Source organism: Rissa tridactyla, chromosome 20 (genome assembly GCF_028500815.1).
Source record: "Rissa tridactyla isolate bRisTri1 chromosome 20, bRisTri1.patW.cur.20221130, whole genome shotgun sequence".
Lineage (NCBI taxonomy): Eukaryota > Metazoa > Chordata > Aves > Charadriiformes > Laridae > Rissa > Rissa tridactyla.
Genome location: NC_071485.1, coordinates 4,270,060 through 4,291,281, shown reverse-complemented (window position 1 = coordinate 4,291,281; position 21,222 = coordinate 4,270,060). Strand labels below are relative to the sequence as shown.

The following is a 21,222-nucleotide window of genomic DNA, read 5'->3' as shown; positions in this document are numbered from 1 at the left end:
CCCCCCGCGTAAGTCCACAGACTCACCAGAATCGCTCATGGCGCTGCCCCGCAGGACTGGGATGCACCAAAACACCTTTTACCAGAGGCTGCATTGAGAGAGAACCCAGAAAACAGTGCCGGCGCCTGCCCTTCTCTTTATTTCTAACAGAAACAGAACGTAACCCAAAACAGTTACTCCATAAAAAGCCCCGTTTTGGTCCAGAACATGAAACGGGACACAGCCCGCTCCTTCCCCATAACCCTGCTCCCGTGGGCCACTGTCCCTGCAGCGCGCGATGGCTCTGTCACCATCGGGTTTCTTGCTTTTGGTCCCACAGTCCCTGCTGCCCCAGTGTCTCTGGCAGCACCATCCTCCGGACCATGCTGGAGGCGACCATCCTCACGGCCAGGCTTTGGCCTTCCTGAAAGCCCGGATCTCCTCCGGGCCCCGCAGGTACTGCTCGATTTCGCTGTCGGAGATGGGCTCGTCGCCGGTGATGGCAGAGGCCGAAGGGCTCGGGGCTGCCGTCCGCAGTCTCTTCCTGGGATTGATAAGGCAGGGCGGCAGCAGGGGCCTCGGGCCGTCCTCACGCTGGCGTTTCCCTTCCGAGGGACAGCCCTCCTCCTGCGCTGCCCCTCCTGCTGCCGGAGGAGAGCCGGGGGAGCCCTCGCCTGGGGGGCCCTCGCCCGGGGCCGCAGCACGCTGCTCCTCCCCGTCCTCCAGGCAGAAGGCATTTTTCAGCAGGAAAATTCGGTGTTGCAGCAGGTCCCCGATGTATTTGACCACAGTTTTCTTGTCCACGTTAAACACCCTCAGCCAGGCGAGCTGGGAGGCCATTCTGAGGAGGATCTCGAGAAGCTCCTTCAGCCTCAGGTGTGCTGGTGGCGGCAGATCCACACCCGCCAGTTTGCAGAACCGCGCCAAGGTGCAGGTGAGGCGGGTGGCGGGCTGCAGCGACTGCCACGACAGGAAAGCCGCCGCCGTGACGATGGGAACAGGGTGCCGGCCGGTGACCAGCCATGTCTCACTGGCCAGCTCCACGATCTGCATCGTTCGGGCGACCATCTTCTCCTTGTCCTCCACAAACCGGGCAGGGACGTCGGCTGTCTGCTGGAACAGCCGAAAACTGCAAGAGCGAAGAGGCCACCGTTAGCACCAGGGCAGAGGGAAGGCTCACCACGCCGGAATCCGGCGCAATGCGGGAGCTGGCTGCAGTGAGGTCCTTTAGGACAAACACACCCTGCCCCTGCGATGGGCTTCTGCTCATGTTACCTACATAAGTGCCTCGCTGCCCTCTCCAAACTCAGGAGAAAGGGGCAGGAAGAGAAGAATCACAGCCCAGACTGTGACAAGGGAGGCAAAAAAGCCATCACAGTCTGTAAAAACCCCGGCTCTCACGTGGGCCATTCCCCGCAGCACATCAGCAAGCACCAGTCCTGCTGACGTCCACCTCCAGTACTATAGTCACTGGCTGGAGCAAGAACTCGATGAAGTTTGTCACCAGAGTGCACTCCCAGACCACAGATTTTAGATGCTGCTGCACCAGTACCACCATCCAGCCTCACGGGCTCCCGGTAGATCTGCCCCCCCTTAGCACGCAGGGCTGCGAGCCGTCCGAGGGAATACTTTTCCAGATGATCTGGTTTTGCCTTAGTGCACTCGGCAACAACGTGCCGGTGTAACAGCACAGGTCACCCTGTGCGTGCTTGTGGACTTCTGCCCTGGCCACAGCTGCTTTTCAGAAGCTTTTCCACCCCCGGCGTCAAACGCAGGACTCTGAAATCCCGGGAAGGGGCCCCGTTACCTGTTCAGGTGTGTGTTCACCAGATCCGCCAGGCTCAGGGCCGGCACAGAGAGCTCAAGCTCTTTCTGAAGGCTCAGGTAGACGCTGGCGAACAGCTCCTGCTTCGCGTACAGGAGGGAGCAGATCGTCCCCATCGTCACAGGCCAGTTGTGCTGTCGACAAGTCACGAAGACGCAGCAGCCCCCCAGGAGCTCCTTCTTCTCCAGGCTGACCAGGTGGAAGGAGGGGTGCTGCAGAGCTCTCTGGAAGTACGACACGGCTGTTTCCTCGAACACCCTCGGGAGCTGGAGGACTTTACAGAGATCCTGGACCCGCCTGATCCCTGTGAGAAGACACCGCCCTTAAAGATCAGCTCAAGCAGCTTCTGATACACACCTCTCCTCAACATCAGGGTGCAGCCAGCATTCACCCTGCCCCCGGCAAAGGTGCGAGAGCAGCCCAGCTCCTGCATTCCCGCAGCCAGCGTGCAAAGAGTCCCTCTGCACCAAGTCCCTCCGTGCAGGTGAGGCAGCTTGCTGAAGGCAGGCACTGGCTGGCCGCAGAATTAACTGCCGCCTTCATGCTTTACTGACAACTCTGAAGGCTTATGCCATTTTAAAGAGCATTAGAAACATGTAAAACAAACCAGAGTAGCAACAAGAGAGAATCGGGGTGGGAAGGAAACTGCACAGCAAGCTCTTACCTCGCTGCAGGCAGCGGCTCAGCTGCTCTTTCTGGCCAGTGCTCTGGGAATACGCCACCTCTGAAAAACAGGCAGTGTTAGGCCAGATGGTCTCGCAGGGACTCTGGGGGACAGTGTCATTTAGGTTTTGGGCAACCAGATGCCCCGGTACTGGATTTCAATTATCAGAGTTGACAGGTCTTTGAGGCCACTAAACTAGAGCTGGCAGCACAGGGTACGTAACAGTGAGGAGCAAGATCCCTTCCAGCCATCGCTTGTCAACAAAAAGAACGAGCAAACGGCCTCAGGGCTACGCCACTGCTCTTATCACAGAATCACAGAATGGTGGGGGTTGGCAGGGCCCTCTGGAGATCACCCCATCCCACCCCCGGCCAGAGCAGGGTCACCCACAGCAGGTGGCACAGGAACGCGTCCAGGCAGGTTTTGGATATCTCCAGAGCAGGAGACTCCCCCACCTTTCTGGGCAGCCTGTGCCAGGGCTCAGGAACCCTCAAAGAAAATAAGTTTTTCCTCATGTTCAGACGGAATTTCCCGTGTTCCAGTTTGTGCCCGTTGCCCCTTGTCTTGTCGCTGGGAACCTCTGAAAAGAGTCTGGCCCCATCTCCTGACACCCGCCCTTTAGATATTGACGAGATCCCCTCTGTCTGCTCTTCTCCAGGCTGAGCAGCCCCAGGGCTCTGGGCCTTTCCCCAGCAGAGAGATGCTCCAGTCCCTCATCATCCTCATAGCCCCCGCTGGACCCTCTCCAGCAGTTCCCTGCCCTTCTTATAAGATATTTAAACGCCCCAAGGCAGCACAGCGCCGCTCCCAAGCCTAAAACCTGGCAGGGAAGTGCTGTCGGCCTGACGCTATAGCGGAACAGCCGCGCCGGGCTCTGGCCGAGGGCGGGAGGGCCTGGCACTGCCCGCCCTCACCCCCGCACCGGCTGCGGGAGCCCAAAGGCCCCCGGGCTGGCCAACACGGCTGTGCGGGTGTTGCTTCGCCGCTCGGACCGACTCAGAATGGTCAAAACCAAGTTTTCTCCCAGTTTTGCCCCAGGCCGATCGCTCTCCCCGCCGGGGCAGCGCCCCCCCCGGGCCGGGCCGCACCTCGCAGGTGCTCCTCCTCGGCGTAGGTGGTGGTGAGGAGCCCCTCGGCCAGGACGCAGCCGCAGGCAGCGCAGACCAGCTGCTGCTGCGCGTAGTGCGCGTCCTCCACCAGCGCGGCCGAGCCGCAGCCGGGGCACCGGCCCCGCGCCGCCATTGTCGCGGCCGCCACCGGCCCGGGGGGACCGCGGAGGGCGGGCACACCGCCGCCCACCAATCAGGGCGCCGCTCGGGGGAGGGCGCACCGCCCCCCGCCAATCGCGGCACGGCTCGGGGGAGGGCGCACCGCCGCCTGCCAATCGCGGCGCCGGCGCGGCACAGCCCACCAATCGCGGCACAGCCTGCGGTCCGCCCACGCCGCCGGTCCGGCCGGGCCGCCTCAGCCCCGCACGCCGCGAGTTCCGGGCGGGCGGAGCCATTTGTTCAGCGGTGCCGGCAGGGAGTGCTGCGAGCTGTGCCCTTAAAATTATCATGTAAGTAATCGGGTGGTTTGGGCCGCGACTTCCCCTTTTAAGGCTAAAAAGAGCGGTCCCAGTCACAGACACTAGAAAGAACGAGGGAGACAGGAGCCCTCTGCCAGCACAGAGCTGAACTGAAGGCCTGACACTCGGTGACACACATTTATAAGAAATAAAAGCCATTGCATTTCTGTGAAGAGCTTCTTAATGAGAAGCTGCCGCTCTGTAAAACTCTTAATTGGCTCCTCCGCGGCGTTCTGCAGAACCTGACAGGGCCTATAATGAATGTAATTGAAAATCGGGCCTTGCCGCTCTGAGCTGGAAACACAGAGCCCTTTCCACGGCCTGGAATTGCCTCGACAAAGCATCATATCAGGTGGGTGGGGACATCTTCTGAACTGAACAGCACAACCGCCTAGAAGGACCACCTCGAGAAAGAGTTTCAAGCAGCGCAGCCCGCAAAGAAACATTCCAATTCCTGCCTCCGGTCAATGCTCCTTCCTAAAAGTATTAGCTGCAAAACTAAAGGAGGATGGAAAAGCAAAAATGCAAACTAAACAGAGAGATTACAGATTTATTGGTTACAGCAAAACGCATTTTCAAAGGAAGCAGCTCCCCCTCCCCTTCTCTCAACCTTTCGGAGGTAGAAACTCCTAACAGACCCCAGCCCTTCCCGCGTGCGTTTATAACTAGATTTTTTCCCTCAACAGAGGAGAGGGACGGAGAGGACAACGCTCTCCCTCGCCCCACACTCATGGAAACCTTCCCACGGGGAGACTGGTCAGCCACAGCTCATCATCACCGTCCCCACTGAGCCCCAGGATTCTGGGGGGCTCCATGCGACCCCCCCAACCCCTTCCATCCCCAGAGGCGGCTGCGGGCGATGACGACACTCAGGACTCCTGGGGCGCAGATGGGTTTCAGGCTAAATGGCCCCGAGACAGCAGGAGGCTGATTTCCTCCTCTTGTCATCCGCTGCCCACAATCCGAGGGCCATTACAATCAGAGACCCGGGCGATTGTGCTGGCTCCTGGCCAGCAAACCTTTCACACATTTATTTTACAGAAACTCTCGATTCTCGTGATGCGGATGAGCTCGTCCATCAGGTTTCCCCACCCTGCGAGGTGTTTACCATGAACTTCCTGCACTGATAGCTGGCAGGGATGGAACTAGCCCAAAAATACCTTGAGGATGAGGAGTTTTTGGCAGCAGAGCTGGTCACCAGAAGGGTATGAGGCCCTTTTGAAACTGCTCTTTTGGAAAAAAAGACAAAGCGATCAGAACAACGCTAGATGTCAGGTATTTTTATTTTAGTGTTCTATGAAACCAAAAGGCATTTAAAAACAAATAGGTACCCAGGCTAAAAGCAGACAGTATAAACACAGAAAAATACATTCAGATCCTTCAATAATAAAACAATACATTTGATTCTTCAGGCCCTTAAAGTCAAGGTGAAGCACCTGGCTGGACATAAAATGCCAGTCCCCTTAACACCAAAGAAAGGCTTTAACTTGTATCACCAATAAAAGCCTGAGGTACAAGGTTTGTGCGATGCTTTCACGGCCGTGGACGCTGAAGCGTGGCTGGTGCAGGACCCCGCAGCAGCGCCCGGGCTGCTCCGGCAGGAGCTCGACACCGAGAACAACCTCAGGGGCAAAAGCCAGGCACAGCCCAGGGTCCACCTCAACAAACATGGCTGTAACTGGCAAAAAAAGGCTGCCAGGAGAGGACAGTAGAAGTTTTAGGGCTTCATCTCCAAGGAGACAGCATATTACCGCTTTGTTGTGTGTGTGTGTAACTGCAAGATGCGCATTCCTGCCAACAGGAATGCACATGAGCCGAACTTCATAAAATCCACGCCCCAAAAGCATCGCACCCAGCACCGCGGTACCTTCGGCAGCCACTCAGCAGTGCCCACATTGCTCTAAAATGAGGGCAGCGAAAAGCAAGAGTCCAGCCTTGCTTCCCACGTGTCCAGTTACGACCACCAGTAACACCATTTTTGAACCGTTAAGTCACCGTTCAAAGGCACAACCGGTTTTTCTGACTCTCTGACCTAGAACATCAGAAAGCTGTGGAATAAAGTCTAGAAGACAAGTTTATTATAGTGAGGTATAGGCAACCGTTTCTTTCCAGAGATCCACTGAGGCACAAGGAGGAAACAAATTAATCCTTCATCTTCCTCACTATTTCAAGGCACGAGAAGCAGCAGCAGTTTTCAGTAAGGCCAGCCAGTACCACGCAAAATTAAAACCACCAGCCAAGAGCTGAAGACGCCACTAAGACCTTCTGCATTTCACACCCTTCATTCACAGAAGAGGGTACAGTAGAGAAGCAATAACCCCTTCACTGAAGATATCTGCTCAAGTAAAAATAAAATTAGGAAAAAAGTACCCGAAGTCTTAGAAGACTCTTAACGCTTAAGGCTTGTTTCAACTCAAGCTTCCTGTGAAGGACAGCTCTGTCAGAAAAGCTCCAGACTTTGGTAGTTAGTCAGTTTACAGTAATAAAAATGTAATTAACAGCATTTTTTGAACTTTCAAATAAATGTATACATCTCTAGGTAAATATATTAAACTACTCTTCACTACAAAAATACAGTATTTGAGAAGTCTCCGGTAGATTTCAGTGTTTAATGACAATAGTAAGCAGAGTACTAACAGGTTGATAGTCGATCCAGCTCGTCTAGCCCCTCAATAAAGTGCTTTGCTGTGGAAAAACTGAGTTAGAAACTCACCCCTTTCCAGCCAAGCCAGGCGTGAGCCCATAAACCCCTTCAACAGCCTCTGGCCCCAAGTCGTTACTACCACTCCTGTGGTAGACACACGTACCATGACACCTCCAGGTTTCCTATACCAAAAACACCTGTAAACCTTCCCCTTGGAGAACCGCTTTGACGCAATATGTACTTTATGAGACTAAGCTTTTCTTCTCCCTTTACAGTCTAAGGTTTAAATTGCAGGTTTATAACTTTTAGGGCACTAATTCCTTTTAAAATACAGCCCACCCAGCCCTGGTCTGGAGCACACATCTTTGGACTTCTCCAGTGGAGTTATTACTATGTTTTTAAGAACAATCAAATCCTCAAGCTCTACTGTACAAGGTTTTATATTGCACTACAACTTAAGATATGAAAAGAAGAGTAATTGACCTACCAAAGCTGCTACGAAACAAAACCATTTAAAAAAAAAAAATCTTCATAAGGGATCATCAGTGCCTTGCTGGCAAGCAAAACACATCAAAAACCCGTCATCCTTCCTATCGCAATCAGCCTTTGGATTAGATGCCTGAACAAATCTTCCCAAATAATGGAAAGAAACCAAAAAATAAATATGGTAAGTTGACTCCACTTCTGGACTCCATCTCCAAGACCTGACATAACTACTAATCAAACCGAGAGTTGCTCAAGGCAGAAAGAGGAAAGAGGTCATTTCTGTGGGCAGCACAACCGGTACCACCTACTTCATGTCATCTCCTTATTAATCAAACTCCACCGCTGGGAATTCAGTCCTTTGTTCAACCAACTGCCTGAGAGCTTTTACATCTTCCCGGCTTTTTTGTTTCCAGACATCGAAACCCGAAGAATGTTTGGGGTTTCCTCCATGACTCTGACAAGCAAGTTATCGATGTAGTCCTCAAGCTCCCGCACCTGGAGATCTTTCTTGGTAATTGCATCCTTCTGTTTCAGGACCAGCTGGATCAGCTCATCGTGTGTTAGCTGAGCATAAGCATAGGCAGGATCTGAAGGATCATATTTCTTTGAGAGAGCAGAAAGGCAGGGTCATTACAGACATACGGGCATTTCAAAATCGCAACAGAACGCTATCTGGTCGCTGCCTTGTGGAATTTCAAGCACCAACGAACAACTTTACGGGTGGCATTTGCAGACCCACAGCTGCTCTTCACAAGTATTACTGTGCTTCGTATTTTTTAAAAAATAAGTTCCATCCAAAGGACATTTCGGAACATCAGTCATTAGCATTTTAGGATGAAGCAGAGCAGGCTGCGCAATGGCCAAGGAGAGGGAGGCAGCCCAGCCCACATCTCTGCTACAAAGCGCCTTTCGGGCCATTAGCAAACCCTGCCTGGAAAAATTCATACAAAACACTATTTACCCATGCACTTCCGGAATGCAGAACAGCTCTTTGGAAGTATTGAGAGGAAAAAAAAAAAAAAAGCAACTGCCTCAAAGTAAGTGCATGCAACTTATGGCACAGAGACACGATTTATAGAGCTGGGGCAGCCTTCTCCAGAAGAGACGGCAGGCTCAGAGCCAGAGCGCTGTTATGGATGGTAACCAGGCATCAGTTTTAGCATAAAATCTTTGCATAATGTCAGTTCTGCAATTCAGCTCTGCTGCAATTTACATTAAAAGAATGTCATGCTGACTCCAGGCAGCAGCCCATCCAGCTGAGCGAAGATGCCTGGAGGTTACAGCCGCGCACCAGCTACCATCGTCTATTGACGAGTGCCAGGACAGCTACTGTTTAAAACATACCAAAGACTAGGAAAGCCAAATTCAGGTTAAACGGCAAGAAAAAACACACCTAGGCCTTTGGCATTTCCCTCTTACTGTAGTTATCACTGTGAAAACTCACCACAACACTGGTTCTCCAAAAAATCTGGTTTTGACCCTTAAGGAAATTTGACAGGTACTGAGCAGCTTCTGCCTTCTCAGGCGCTACATCAGCGTCAGCCTGGGCGAATAATGGGCTCGTGTGACTACATCAAGCAGAATTTCTTATGTGCAATCAGAGCACCACACAGAACACTAATTACGAGTTCTCAACTCATTCAAAATAGCACCATGTCAGTTTGAATCACTTAACACGCGTTTTCTCCTTTTCCACTTACACCAGAAGGAGGCACTCCAGCTATTTGGGTACTAACACTTCATTTTCCCCAGAAAACCCTTAGAGACAGTAACGGTACCCAGGGTTTTTCCCCACTGATCTGGAGATGCTTCTAGCCGTTCTGATCAACATGACTTTTCAGCTACGCCTCAAGCCTGGAGGTCTCTTTTGAGGCCAAGATTATGCAAAAAAGCCTCCTTTAAATCTGAGTGATTATGCAAGCTGCACCATCACTCAGAAAAAAAGCTGCCGTGCTTTAACGGCAGGCACCCGGCCTCTCAGCCCACACAGGATATTAATGCAACACATTACAAGGCAACAGCCACTCTGAGATTACTTTTTCCCCATGTTCTCAGCTTTAAGAGCTGTGTCCTTATTTCAGGGTGAAAACGAGCTCTGGGGACTAACCACGTCTGAAAATAAACAGTGACTAATTTGCCCAATCTCCTCTGCAAGTCAGGCAGCTCCCACAAGTCACCAACAGGACCATCTTCCAGGGGCAGCGCCACCCGCGAGTCACTGTCTCCTGTCACCGCATGGCTCACCAGGCAGCACCCCGTGCTCCTCTCCACCGAGAAACCCCTCCACAAACGAGAGGCACCGATTCTATTACAGATCGGTTCGCAAGAAAAACAAATATTTAAAGACTGTTCCCACCTTTGGGGACTGACGAAAAGAAAGCTCATGGACCCCAGGCATAATAACCACTATTCTTTTTCTGCTCAGGATATAAGAGATATGAGCCTAGGCAATCTCAAAAACACAAACTCTGTTCAATTTACTGCTTAAGCTTTGGGTTAAAGTACCATTTTCCTCCATACCTTCACATTCATCTCCAGCAGCTTTTCATTCATGGTGCTGATGACATTCAGGTTCTGACTCTGAGACTTGTTTGCTGTGGCATTCATTGGCTTCACAGGATGGAGTCTGCAAGGTTAAAACAGGCTCATGTGATTTAGGCAGCACATATAACACCAGCACTACACAGACCTTCAGACTAAAAGCAAATATACCAAGAAATCAGGGAAAATTCCTGCCCTTCTCTATCTCCAGAGAGATAAGAGATTCAGCTTCGGGAAGACAAGGCATTTCTGTATAAGCTACAGGCTTTTTATAAGTACACTCCAGTTCTCTTACGACTATCTTTATTGACTTAAGGCATTGGAGATAAAGAGGCAGTAACAAGGGGAATATATCCTGAATGGCGTATCACAAAAGCAAAGGCAGGTTGGTCCACACGAGAAGGTAGAACACAGCGGCAGCTACTCTGATCTCTCCCGCACTAGTATTTGAGCCTGACTTTCCTAACAAGAACATATTTGTGGTTCTTGCAACATATGAAATACTTCTACTGCCCTGGGACAAGCATGTATTATGCCTTTTCCAATCTGAACTTACGCCATAAGCTGTCGAAAAGCGCTACCTTCATTTGCTTGAGGAGGATTTATACTGCCAATTTTAATACAGGAAGAAAATTTTACTCGTATCTCAGCAAATGCTGGCCCAGAAGTGTCCCAGACCCCGGATGGAGTTCTGCAGATAAAGTATTGAGGACTGACAGCTCAGTGGCACCACTCCTCGGGCAGCAGTAGCCCAGTGAGCTGGAAGGGCCACAGGCTGCTCCAGAAAGCAGCCAGGCGCTCTTGGGAGAGAGAGGCTTTAGCTGCATCGCTGGCTGCGACTCACTTCCAGGCTCAGGAGCCCAGTCCGAGGAAGCACCCCAGTTTATCAGGCTTCCTGTGACCATTCTCCCATTTCTGAAAAGTGGATGAATTGCAGTTCATTTCCCCAGTTTGATGAAATGACTCTATTTCTTAAACTGTGACCAAGTTTCCCTAAGATTTTTCCTTAAGAGGTAGCGCTGTGATGAACGGCGGGTGCCCTCGAGTGCTCTGGGCATCCTTTTTAGCCATACAGATTTATCTGGTGCCAGCAATGATCCTACGCTGACGTGACAGACCCAGGCCCCGACAAATCCATGGGCCATAGGAAGTTAAGGCTGCAAAGCGCAGTGAATTCCTGCCCCTGGAGAGACAGATCTGCGCTCGCAGGAAGAAAAAGCAAGGCTCACATCAGCACTGAGATACTCGCTGTGCATTTCCCATATTCTCTCACCTGTGCTTAGGAGACACGGTTTCACCACTCTGCTGAGTTTGGTTAGGATATGTTTCAGAGGGTGAAACCCATGCCTGAAGAAGCTTCTTCTTGCCAGAATTTCCTGCTTTATCTGCGAAGCCCTCGGCTGTTGGCTTTTTCGGAGACTCTGCTCTATGACTTGGGGTGTCAGAGGGGAGAGAAGGAGAGGAAGAGTAGGGCTGGGAAGGACTTGACAGGGAGGAAGAGGAAACAGAAGGCTCAAAGAAGTCGCACTCTGCACACTCCTCAACACCTGCACTTATTTTCAGTTCTTGTTTCTCAAAATGACTATTACGCTCCCTGGAATGAGATGTCATACCTAAGCCTGAGTCAGCTACCCGGTTATTGACACTGTGAACATCCACTCTGGCAGGCGGCACGCGTGGTTTGCTTGGCTTGCAAGCACCAGGAGTACTTCCTCCACCTCCTCCTCCTCCCGGAGCAGCCGGGGTTACTTGGGCTGCAGCAGAGCTAGCAGAGTGCTCTGACAGTTCTTCATGCAAAGGCATTAAATCCAGGGACTGCTTTGCAGTCTCTGAAATGTTTTTATCACCTGCAGCAACGCCGTGGTTCTCCTGGCAGTCACCCAGCAGCTCATCATCCGAGCCTCCCTCCGGAATAACTGGAAGACTGGCCAGTTTCAAACCACGGTCTCCGGTAACAGGAATGGCAGACTTCAGAGTTGTAAGACAGTCAAATAAATCATTGTCACCTTCATTTTTTAAATGCCTATTAGTGCTGTCATCTCTGATTATCGCTGGTGGAGTGACAGTCTCTAACGAGCCGCTCTGGGGGAAACACCCATGAGCATCTGAGGCTTTATCAACGTGTAATGGGAGCCCAGGCGCAGATTTTACACCGTCACCTGAAGAAGGCACATCACCACTTAACTCATCAGCCTGAGAAACCAGTGGGCACTTCTTCCGCGTTAAAGAGAGCCGTGGTGCTGGCTTGGGAGTGACTAACACCTCACTGCCAGCCCTCCCTACATCGCCTTCCCCAGGGGACAGTGCGCAAGCTCCCGAGGTTGGTCTGGCAGATCCTATTTGAGAAAATGAGTCATTTTTATCAAGTGGAGTCACCTGGGGTTCTAACGTGGGTGCACGTTCTTCCTGTCTCTTTTCACCAAAGATCTGCGTCTCTTTCAGCTCACTCTCGGGGGAAGGTGGCTGCTCAGGCCCATTCTCTGGGAAAAGGCTATTATTACGCTCCGAGGGAGATGCAAAGTGTTTGCTGCCCTTTGTGCAGGCTTCAGTATTTATAGTACCTACTTCCTCACCACCCTGAACAGTGGTCTCGCCATGCCAGATGGGACCTACGCTGTCACTAGAGCGCTCTGATGATGGGTAGCACCCCGCTTCCAGTTCGTGAGCAAACCCTGCTCGCTCTCCGGTTGCATCTGAACCCGTCAATACCATTTCACTGAAATCAGAGCACTGCTTTTCGCGTTCCTGCCCATCCAAATCCTCATCACCTGATGTAGCACCCTGCGATTCACTGAGGAGAAAGGACACAGTTTTCCCGTAGCCTAACTTGCTTCTTTTCAAAGAAGTCTCAACCTGAGGCTGGGGAGAATCGCGTTGCTTCTTTGGAGCCAGACCAGGGCTGTCAGAAAGGGTGCCGAGAGGCTTTGATACAGCTTTGACATTACTAGTTAAAGCCACATCTGAAGAACTCCCTGAAGCACTGCGACCAGCGTATTGCAGCTCAGCAGGGTGCTCTGCTGAGGAACAGTCTTCATCACAAGGAAGGCAGAAAGAAGAACTAGCAACAGCTATGAAACCTGGCGCACCCGCTTCCCACCCAAGCTTGGATACAAAGGGATTATTGTTATTAAAATGACAATCAGAGGGGAGAGAAGGTGAGTGTGGGCAAGAGAGACCCCGAGAAGCCTGCGCATCAGAGCTTCTAGGACCTTGGCACCATTCGGAAGCAAAAGGATTATTACCACTTCCAGAGACCTGCCTAGAAAGAGGCGTTTTGGGAACAGAGGCTGCAAGCGGATGGGGTGAAGGGAGACGGGCAATGCCTTCAGAACCCAGGGCTGCGGATGCCCTGCCCCACTCAGAAGTAAAGGGGTTCTTGCCATGTAAAAGCTCTGCAGCAAAAGCAGGAGAAGTAATAGATGCAGGAGAACTAGTAATGTTTTCAGAGTCTGCCACTCGGACATTTTGTCCCGTTTTAGAAACAAAAGGATTATTGTCACTACTGATAGGGTGTACAGAAAGAAAAGCAGGAAGGGAATCAGGTGCAAGAGTAGGAAGCGTGGCTTTGGTTTTCTCCTCTGAAGGCACGCCCAGTCTGCAAAAAGGGACAAAAAACTCGCATGTCACTTGCGGATGCAACACGAGGCAGGAACAGACAAGCTTTAGCACCAGACTCCATCAACTCCTAAAACCGGACAGGAATTATACTTGCAAGAGACCTCAGAGCCTATCTGACAAACTTTACATACTTAAACGTGTCTTCACAAAGCACTCAATTTACGTCAGAACGCTTCTGCTGAAGAGTTTGCAGATGGCTCCTGATTTTAAGCACTATCTCATTTTTTGCACCCCAAGCAATTTTATTAGTATGTAAGACACTTCATATGCAAGACATTTAAACATGAGAAGCACTGAAAATAAGGAGTTAGAGACAGACACAAAATGTAGCCTTATTAGTAGAACACACCCATATATATATATAACACACATACATTATATATATAAGAATAAAGGAGCAGAATTTCCGAAAAAGCCTTATGTACAAATTTAGAGAAATGTCCTTCACGTTGCTATGAGTAATGCCAAAAGCAGAAGGGCTCCAAGATGAACACTTTTGAAGACCACAGCCAAACACAGGAGAAAAGCAGAGGTGTTAGAACTGGTGTTTCAGCCCCTGGGTACATTCAAGCCACACAGCTCAGCAGTATGTTAGTTTTTGCAAAAGATCCAGCAAGAAAAATCACCCCTACAGTACCTGCAAAGATGCCTGCGCTCAGAGAACCACTATATCTCGGCATCACTTATAAGGAACATCTCTATACTAATCTCTTTTTCACACCGAGAGAGAACACAGAGCTATTATTTGTTATCAAAGGGTTCAGTGGGCAGCATAAACCCACCAGGTACCCTGCAGAGCAAGAGGCTTCAGCCGCAGGCAGGATGCCAGGGCGAGAGGCGCTGCTCTGCGGCAGGAAGCAGCCTGGTCAAAGCCTGCACATCGCTGTTTCTGTCAGCCTCCAAAATAAACGCCACTGACCTGGGCTTCACGGCTTTGGTCTTCGCTGGCGCAGCAGCTTTTTCAGGTTTCGGTTCTTCCTCGAAAGGGTTGAGCGGTTGCTTATTTGCAAAGACGTCTTCTGCACGGCGTCTGTCTCCTGAAGGATCCCCTCTGCTTAAATCTGCTGGAAGTTCAAAGTGTTTGGTCTCTTGTTCACTGTTCTCTTCTGGAACTTTGTTTTCCTCTTCCAGCAGGGTCCTGTCGGGAATGTTCTCAGCATCACTGGTCTTCACTGCTTCCTTCTTCCCTGTGACCAGGGAGAGCAAGGCAGACTTTTTGTGGTCCGTTTTTTTGGTCTCTTTAATAACCTCAACAGTTGGAGGAATGCTGGTTTCCAGGTATTCTTCACTGCTAAGCAATTTATACGATGGCAAAGTCATAGATTTAAAGGTCTCCAAAGACGCAGACCCAGAGAAAGCATGACTAGGAGATGTTCTTCCCGTCTCTTCAGGAACTTTGGCAGATCTGGAAGACAGGTTCTCTTCTGAAGCAAAGAGCTGCTTCCTCCTGAAGTTGTGAGGAGAGGGGGAAGAGGCTGGAGTGTTGTCCTTCGTCGTGCTCTCTTCCATATAAACGTGACTGCCGTTGATACACAGACTAGACTTGGAAACAGGATCGCTTTTGGATTTAAGGCCACTGAAAAAAGAGAGCCCTTCTTTCTTGGTGTGGCTAGTGGTTACTTGGTTTAGTTGCCTGCTGTCCAAAGTTGCTGTTTTACGAGACTTAAATACAAGAGAAGGAGAGGACTTCTCTTCCAGGGCATTTCCAAAGGCTCCTGGAAAAAATAAATGGGGAGAAATTCAAGATGCAAGAACATCCTTTCCTCTGACACCCTCAGTGCATCACAATCATTGATGGATTGCAGCAACAGAAACATCGCGAGTGTGACTATACCAGCCACTTCCAAACCTTCTGGGTCCCCCACCACTGCCAGCCCCCAGCACACCGGATCACACGCGCCATTCAATGACATAAAACCACCACAGATCACTCACTGTGGCTGCACCGCCAACACGTGCTGCCATCGCTCCCGCAGCCCCACCGGTTCTATGCTGGCCCAAGGTAAGCTTAGCCGTGAGCGTCTAACGTCCTACGTGTGTTCTCACCACCACGGACAGAAGTGACTTTCTATGGATTCGTTCAGTAGGAAGAATTTAACCAGCAGTTTAAAAAGTGTGAAAAGTGCAAGCACACCTTTGTAGAAAGGCCTTGTGCCCATCGGTGCCAATACTCACTTTCTGAGGTTGGAGAGGCGTCTGACTCTTCATCGTCCCATTGTGACTGGAAGTCGCTGGGCCGCAGCCGAACCCTCTCGGTGACGGGCTGCGTTGGCAGGACTGACATGGACTGGGAGAGGGACGTCTTCTGCAGGCCAGGTTTGGAAAACAGGGCTTTGAACTTTGATTTCTTCTTTTCCTTCTCCTTCTCAACTGACTCATCTTCGCTGTCAGCGGGGGAGTGAGTCGTGCTGGGAATGATCACCGACGCCGTGTCGGAAAGGCCACTGCTCCTCTTCCCCTTGAGCTTGTCTTTGAGCTTGCCAAAGGGAGAGCGAGACTTGTCTTTCACGGACAAATCAAACATACTGGCTGTCATGTTGCTCCTCATAAACTGGATATCCACTTCAATCTCCCCTCTCTCCTTTTCTTTTTTCCCTGGTTTGGAGCGAAGCTTGTACCACCTGCAGACACAAGGAGATTTCTTTCACAAACCAGTTCTTGAGAGGCACAGGTAATTGAGAACAACAAGGGTGTTTATGTTTTAAAAACCAAATAACCTACAGTGTAGAGAAAAAAAAAAGACGCAAAGCCTTCAATCTTACAACCATTTCATAATCATATGGCCCCAGGTGCCAAGGAAAACATTTCTTATCATAAAGTTATTAGTAAAATCTGTTTTAAAACCACAACAAGGAAGGGTTTAAAAAAAAAAAAAAAGAAGAAAAAAAAGAAACACAACATGGAATTCCTGTATTTCAGCTCAGCCACTCTCTTCTGTCATTTTATCTGGCTTCTGAAATTCCCAGAGGACTTTGAAGTGGGTTGGAAAGAAGGAGGCTCAGAGAGACACTGGTACCAGACAGCTCGCACACACCCTCATACCTTTCATTCCAGCTGCTTCTCAGTTGCTATCTTAATGCCTCTTAAGTCAGGAACCCCTAATCAACACAGCGAGAGGCAAACCAAGCCTCGGAGTCTGGGGATTTCCACACACCCCTACCGGCTCGTGACCAGGAAGGACACTGGTTACAGACAGAGCCTTATCCCTTCTGAGATGCATCTCTAGAATATTATGCACTGCGTATCAAGTAAGTGCTCGGGTGTCCTAAACTGCAAGTCCACCATGTGCACACCGCTACCATGCATGCTCGGTTACCACTCATGACACTCAAACCACGTTAGGGCCGGCAAAGAAAATTATCAGCCCTGCACACCAATACTTTTTTGTCTATCACTGGAGCCACAGACTTCCCGACTCCACAGAACCGATAGGAAAAGCCGCCTGGAAAATGCCAGCTTCCTCCTCCTCACCAGCTGGTACGGGAAATAAAAGAAGAGAACAGAGCATGCAAATCTGCCGCTCCATCAAATTTGCACTGAGTTCTTTGAAGATGCACTGGAAGCAACGAAAGAGAAGGGGAAAAGGCAATTAATTTGCTTCAGAGAAAATTCAAAACTAATGAGGATTAGCTGAAGGAGATGAATTCAGGAATCTGCTGCGGAGGAACACTTTAGAAGGAAATGAAAGCAGGAGCACCACGCTACAGTTCGGTGTTCACACCTGAAGTCACAGGACAGCAGCACCAGGGAAGGGACTTTATGAGACGTCAGGCTCTGCCAGGTCCCGCAGCGGCAACAGCAAGGGAAGCACAAACCCTTTGCCTTTCATGCAAGCCAGCACTGGGCACTTTTGTTCTAAACCGCGTGATTTTTCTAGGAGCATCCTGTGCTCGTACGGTGCCACAACAATTCACTCTCTGCCCCGGGGAAAGAGCAGCCCCTGTTTCAACAGCATCCAAAATACAAACTGTGTGTTCAGCGAAAGGCAGCTTCCCACCGAAACACGGACGTGGCTTTGAGAATCACGCGGCTGCGGCCGAAAGTAAATAACGCACTGACAACCTCCCCCCAAGACTACAAAATATAAAATCGTATTAATTTATTATGTTACTGTGCACCTGTCAATCAACAGGCATTTATTTTCCAAATAAAACCAACCCTTTACGGGTATATGTCACCACGGCAGCCAAGCAATGACAAAAGAAACAGGCTTCAAACAGAAAATTGAGGTCTGGGGGGATGACACTAACAACTTGAAATAGCAGAAGTTTTCACAGGAACATCAAAGTTGTTTTGTTTTTTTTTTTCCCCCCTTTCCTCTATTTTCCTTTGTCCGGACACAAAGAAGCCAGCCCAGAAGGCCGGCGGCACTTGTCTCGAAGGGCTGGCTCCCCAGACGTCGCACACCGTGCTCCACAGTGTAAACACATTAGCGCTTGACACAACCTTAATGACAGCCAGGTTATAATTAAGGCCTCGCAAGCGCCAATGGCTTTGTTAAGAAACGCGACGCAGACCTCAGTTTTGGCCAAGCCGGCATGAATACTTGGATCCGCTCAGGTGAGCGAGAGGAGGAAGGTGAGAGAGGAGGAAGGTGACTCACCGGCCACATTACAAGGCTGCTGACTCCCAGTAAAACCCTCCCAGTAACCACCCCTGGGATTTCAGGGCACCGTCCCGGTGTTTATGTTCAAAGGAGGGAGTATGACACAGAGCTGGGACTCGGCATTAAAGGAAGAGTCTCCCAGCTCAGTGTCCTGCTGACAACAGTGAAGCCGGCCCATATAACGCTGAATTATCTGCTCTTACACATGCTTACACTCTGCCGACTATTTATTAAGAACAATACACAAACAGCTGGCTGCAGCCTGCGTTCATTCTCTGTTGGAAGGTGTTTTAAATACATTAAGTTTCGTGGGTGAACCGGGCTGTTCCCAGCGTGCGCTGTCAGCACTCGCGTCTAAGTATGTGAAAATCAAACCCAAGCACGAGGCAGGACTGACCAAAAAAGCACTGTCCACGTTTCCCCAGGCCAGCCCGGCAGCCGCAGCACCCCCCGCCTCTTCCAGGGGGGCTGGCACCCTGCAGCTATGGGGGCCACCCCACACCAGGAGGGACCCTGCCCCAAGGGGTCACCCCATGGGCCCGCATGGGGCTTCAGGAATCCCTCACCAGATCCTCCCACCCCTGTGGGGCACAGGGGTCCGCCACAGATTCCCCCACACCCCCGTGGGGCTCAGGGGTTTCCATGGTGCACAGGGGTCCCCCACCAGAATCCCTGGTCGTCCCCCCCATCCCTCTCCATGGCCGTCATCCGGCACAGAACCTCCCTGCCATTCCTCTCCCCGGCCCCTGTGGGACACAGATTGCCCCCCCCATCCCTCTCCGTGGCCCCTTTGGGACTCACAGACCCCCCCCAATCCCCCTCCATGGCCCCCTTGGGGCTCACAGACCCCCCCAGTCCCTCTCTATGGCACCTGTGGGACCCACAGACCACCCCCATCCCTCTCCCTGACCCCTTTGGGACTCACAGACCCCCCCATCCCTCTCCCTGACCCCTTTGGGACTCACAGACCCCCCCATCCCTCTCCCTGACCCCTTAGGGACTCACAGACCCCCCCCAATCCCCCTCCATGGCCCCCTTGGGGCTCACAGACCCCCCCAGTCCCTCTCTATGGCACCTGTGGGACCCACAGACCACCCCCATCGTGCTCCATGGGCCCTTTGGGACTCACAGACCCCCCCCCATCCCTCTCCGTGGCCCCTTTGGACTCACAGACCACCCCCAATCCCTCTCCGTGGCCCCTTTGGACTCACAGACCACCCCCAATCCCTCTCCGTGGCCCCTTTAGGACCCACAGACCCCCCCCACCCCTCTCTCCCCAGGCCCCTTTAGGACCCACAGACCCCCCCCACCCCTCTCTCCCCAGGCCCCGTGGGACCCAAAGGCTTCCCCCATCCCTCTCCCTGGCCCCTTTGGGACCCACAGACCCCCCCCATCCCTCTCCGTGGCCCCTTTGGACTCACAGACCACCCCCAATTCCTCTCCGTGGCCCCTTTAGGACCCACAGACCCCCCCCACCCCTCTCTCCCCAGGCCCCGTGGGACCCAGAGGCTCCCCCCATCCCTCTCCCTGGCCCCTTTGGGACCCACAGACCCCCCCCATCCCTCTCCCTGGCCCCTTTGGGACCCACAGACCCCCCCCATCCCTCTCCCTGGCCCCTTTGGGACTCACAGACCCCCCCCATCCCTCTCCATAGCAACCGAGGGCACAGACCCCCCCCTCCCTCTCCGTGGCCACCGAGGGGCACAGATCCCCCCCATCCCTTTCCCCCGCCCCCAAGTAAGCCCAGAGCCCCCCTCCCCTCCCGGGCCCACCTGCAGTGCCGGCGGCCGCCGTCGGCCCTCAGCGCCGCCAGATCCACCTCGGCGCGTCCCAGGAACTTGTCGAGGCCGACGAGGGCGCGGTGCAGCACGGTGAGGCGGAGGGCGGCGGGTCGCGGCGGCGGCGGCAGCTCGAAGGTGGCCTCCTCCCGCCAGACCGGCTGCCCCTGGCACCGCTCCGCCACCGAGGTGGAGAACTTGTCGCGGCCCAGCGCCATCACGGTGTAGGCGTCGCTGCCGCCGCCGCCCGCCGCCGCCTTGGCCCGCAGCCCCCGCGCCCGCAGCACCGTCACCTGTACGTGGGTGGGCGCCCAGGCCGGCGCCGGGCCCGGGCCCGACATGGCGGCGGGAGCGGGAGGGAGCGGGAGCGGGAGCGGAGCTGCCGGTGCGCGGCCCGGTGCGCTGCCCCGCCCCGCCCCTCTCGCGAGAGCGCGGGGCGGGGGCAGGGGTGGGCGTGGCCGCGAGTGGGCGGGGCCCGGGCGGCGGTGGGCGGGGCCTGGGCCGTACAGGTGTGTGTGCAGGTGTGTACAGGGTTATACAGGTGTGTGCAGGGGTGTGTGTGCAGGTGTGTACAGGTGTGTGTGTACAGGGTTATACAGGTGTGTGCAGGGGTGTGTGTGCAGGTGTGTACAGGTGTGTGTGTACAGGGTTATACAGGTGTGTGCAGGGGTGTGTGTGCAGGTGTGTGCAGGGATGTGTGTACAGGGTTATACAGGTGTGTGCAGGGGTGTGTGTGCAGGTGTGTACAGGTGTGTGTGTACAGTGTTATACAGGTGTGTGCAGGGGTGTGTGTGCAGGTGTGTACAGGTGTGTGTGTACAGGGTTGTACAGGTGTGTACAGGTGTGTGCAGGGGTGTGTGTACAGGTACGTACAGGGGTGTGTGTGCAGGGGTGTGTGGACAGGTGTGGACAGGGGTGCACAGGTATGTACAGGTGCATGTGGCATGTACAGGCGTGTATATACAGGTGTGTCTGGGGGTGTGTGTACAGGTGTGTATGTACAAGTGTGTACAGGTGTGTGGCATGGAGAGATGTGTACAGGGGTGTATATACAGGTGTGTGCAGGTGTGCAGAGGGTTGTACAGGGGTGTATATACCGGTGTGGATGTACGAGTGTGTACAGGTGTGTGCAGGGGTGTGTGGCATGTACGGGGTGTACAAGGGTGTGTGTACAGGTGTGTGCAGGTAGGCACAGGTGTGCGCAGCATGTACAAGTGTGTGCAGGTGTGTATGTACAGGTGTGTACAGGGTTGTACAGGTGTGTATGTACAGTTGTGTACGGGGTGCACAGGGGAGTATGTACAGGTGTGTGTGTACATGGGTGCATGGGTGTGTGGGGCATGCATGGGTGTGTACAGGTGTGTGCAGGGGTGTATGTGCAGGTGTGTACATGTCTGTATGTGTATAGCTGTGTGCATACAAGTGTGTACAGGAGTGTACAAGGGCATACAGGTGTGTGTCCATACCAGTGTGCACAGGTGTGTAGGTACAGCTGTGTAGGTGTGTGTGCAGGG

General features: G+C 52.6%; 2 protein-coding genes across 3 annotated transcripts; both read right to left on the bottom strand.

The window, feature by feature from the left end:
- Nucleotides 1–111: 111 nt before the first annotated feature.
- BRF2 (BRF2 RNA polymerase III transcription initiation factor subunit) lies at nucleotides 112–3,740 on the bottom strand. Its single transcript, XM_054225033.1, has 4 exons — nucleotides 3,557–3,740; nucleotides 2,469–2,528; nucleotides 1,787–2,108; nucleotides 112–1,108 (listed from the first exon to the last, which is right to left on the bottom strand). Exons 1-4 carry the CDS (start codon nucleotides 3,708–3,710, stop codon nucleotides 382–384), a joined length of 1,263 nt encoding a protein of 420 aa, XP_054081008.1. The 5' UTR covers nucleotides 3,711–3,740; the 3' UTR covers nucleotides 112–381.
- Nucleotides 3,741–4,728: 988 nt separating this feature from the next.
- RAB11FIP1 (RAB11 family interacting protein 1) lies at nucleotides 4,729–20,109 on the bottom strand. 2 transcript variants are annotated; one of them, XM_054225027.1, is made up of 6 exons: nucleotides 19,703–20,109; nucleotides 15,500–15,945; nucleotides 14,244–15,039; nucleotides 10,980–13,301; nucleotides 9,686–9,791; nucleotides 4,729–7,768 (listed from the first exon to the last, which is right to left on the bottom strand). In XM_054225027.1, the coding sequence occupies exons 1-6, from the start codon at nucleotides 20,047–20,049 to the stop codon at nucleotides 7,550–7,552; spliced, it is 4,236 nt and encodes a 1,411-aa protein (XP_054081002.1). In that variant the 5' UTR covers nucleotides 20,050–20,109; the 3' UTR covers nucleotides 4,729–7,549. The 2 variants fall into 2 exon arrangements, with proteins under 2 accessions (XP_054081002.1, XP_054081003.1); XM_054225028.1 differs by lacking the exon at nucleotides 10,980–13,301.
- Between the last annotated feature and the right edge of the window lie 1,113 nt (nucleotides 20,110–21,222).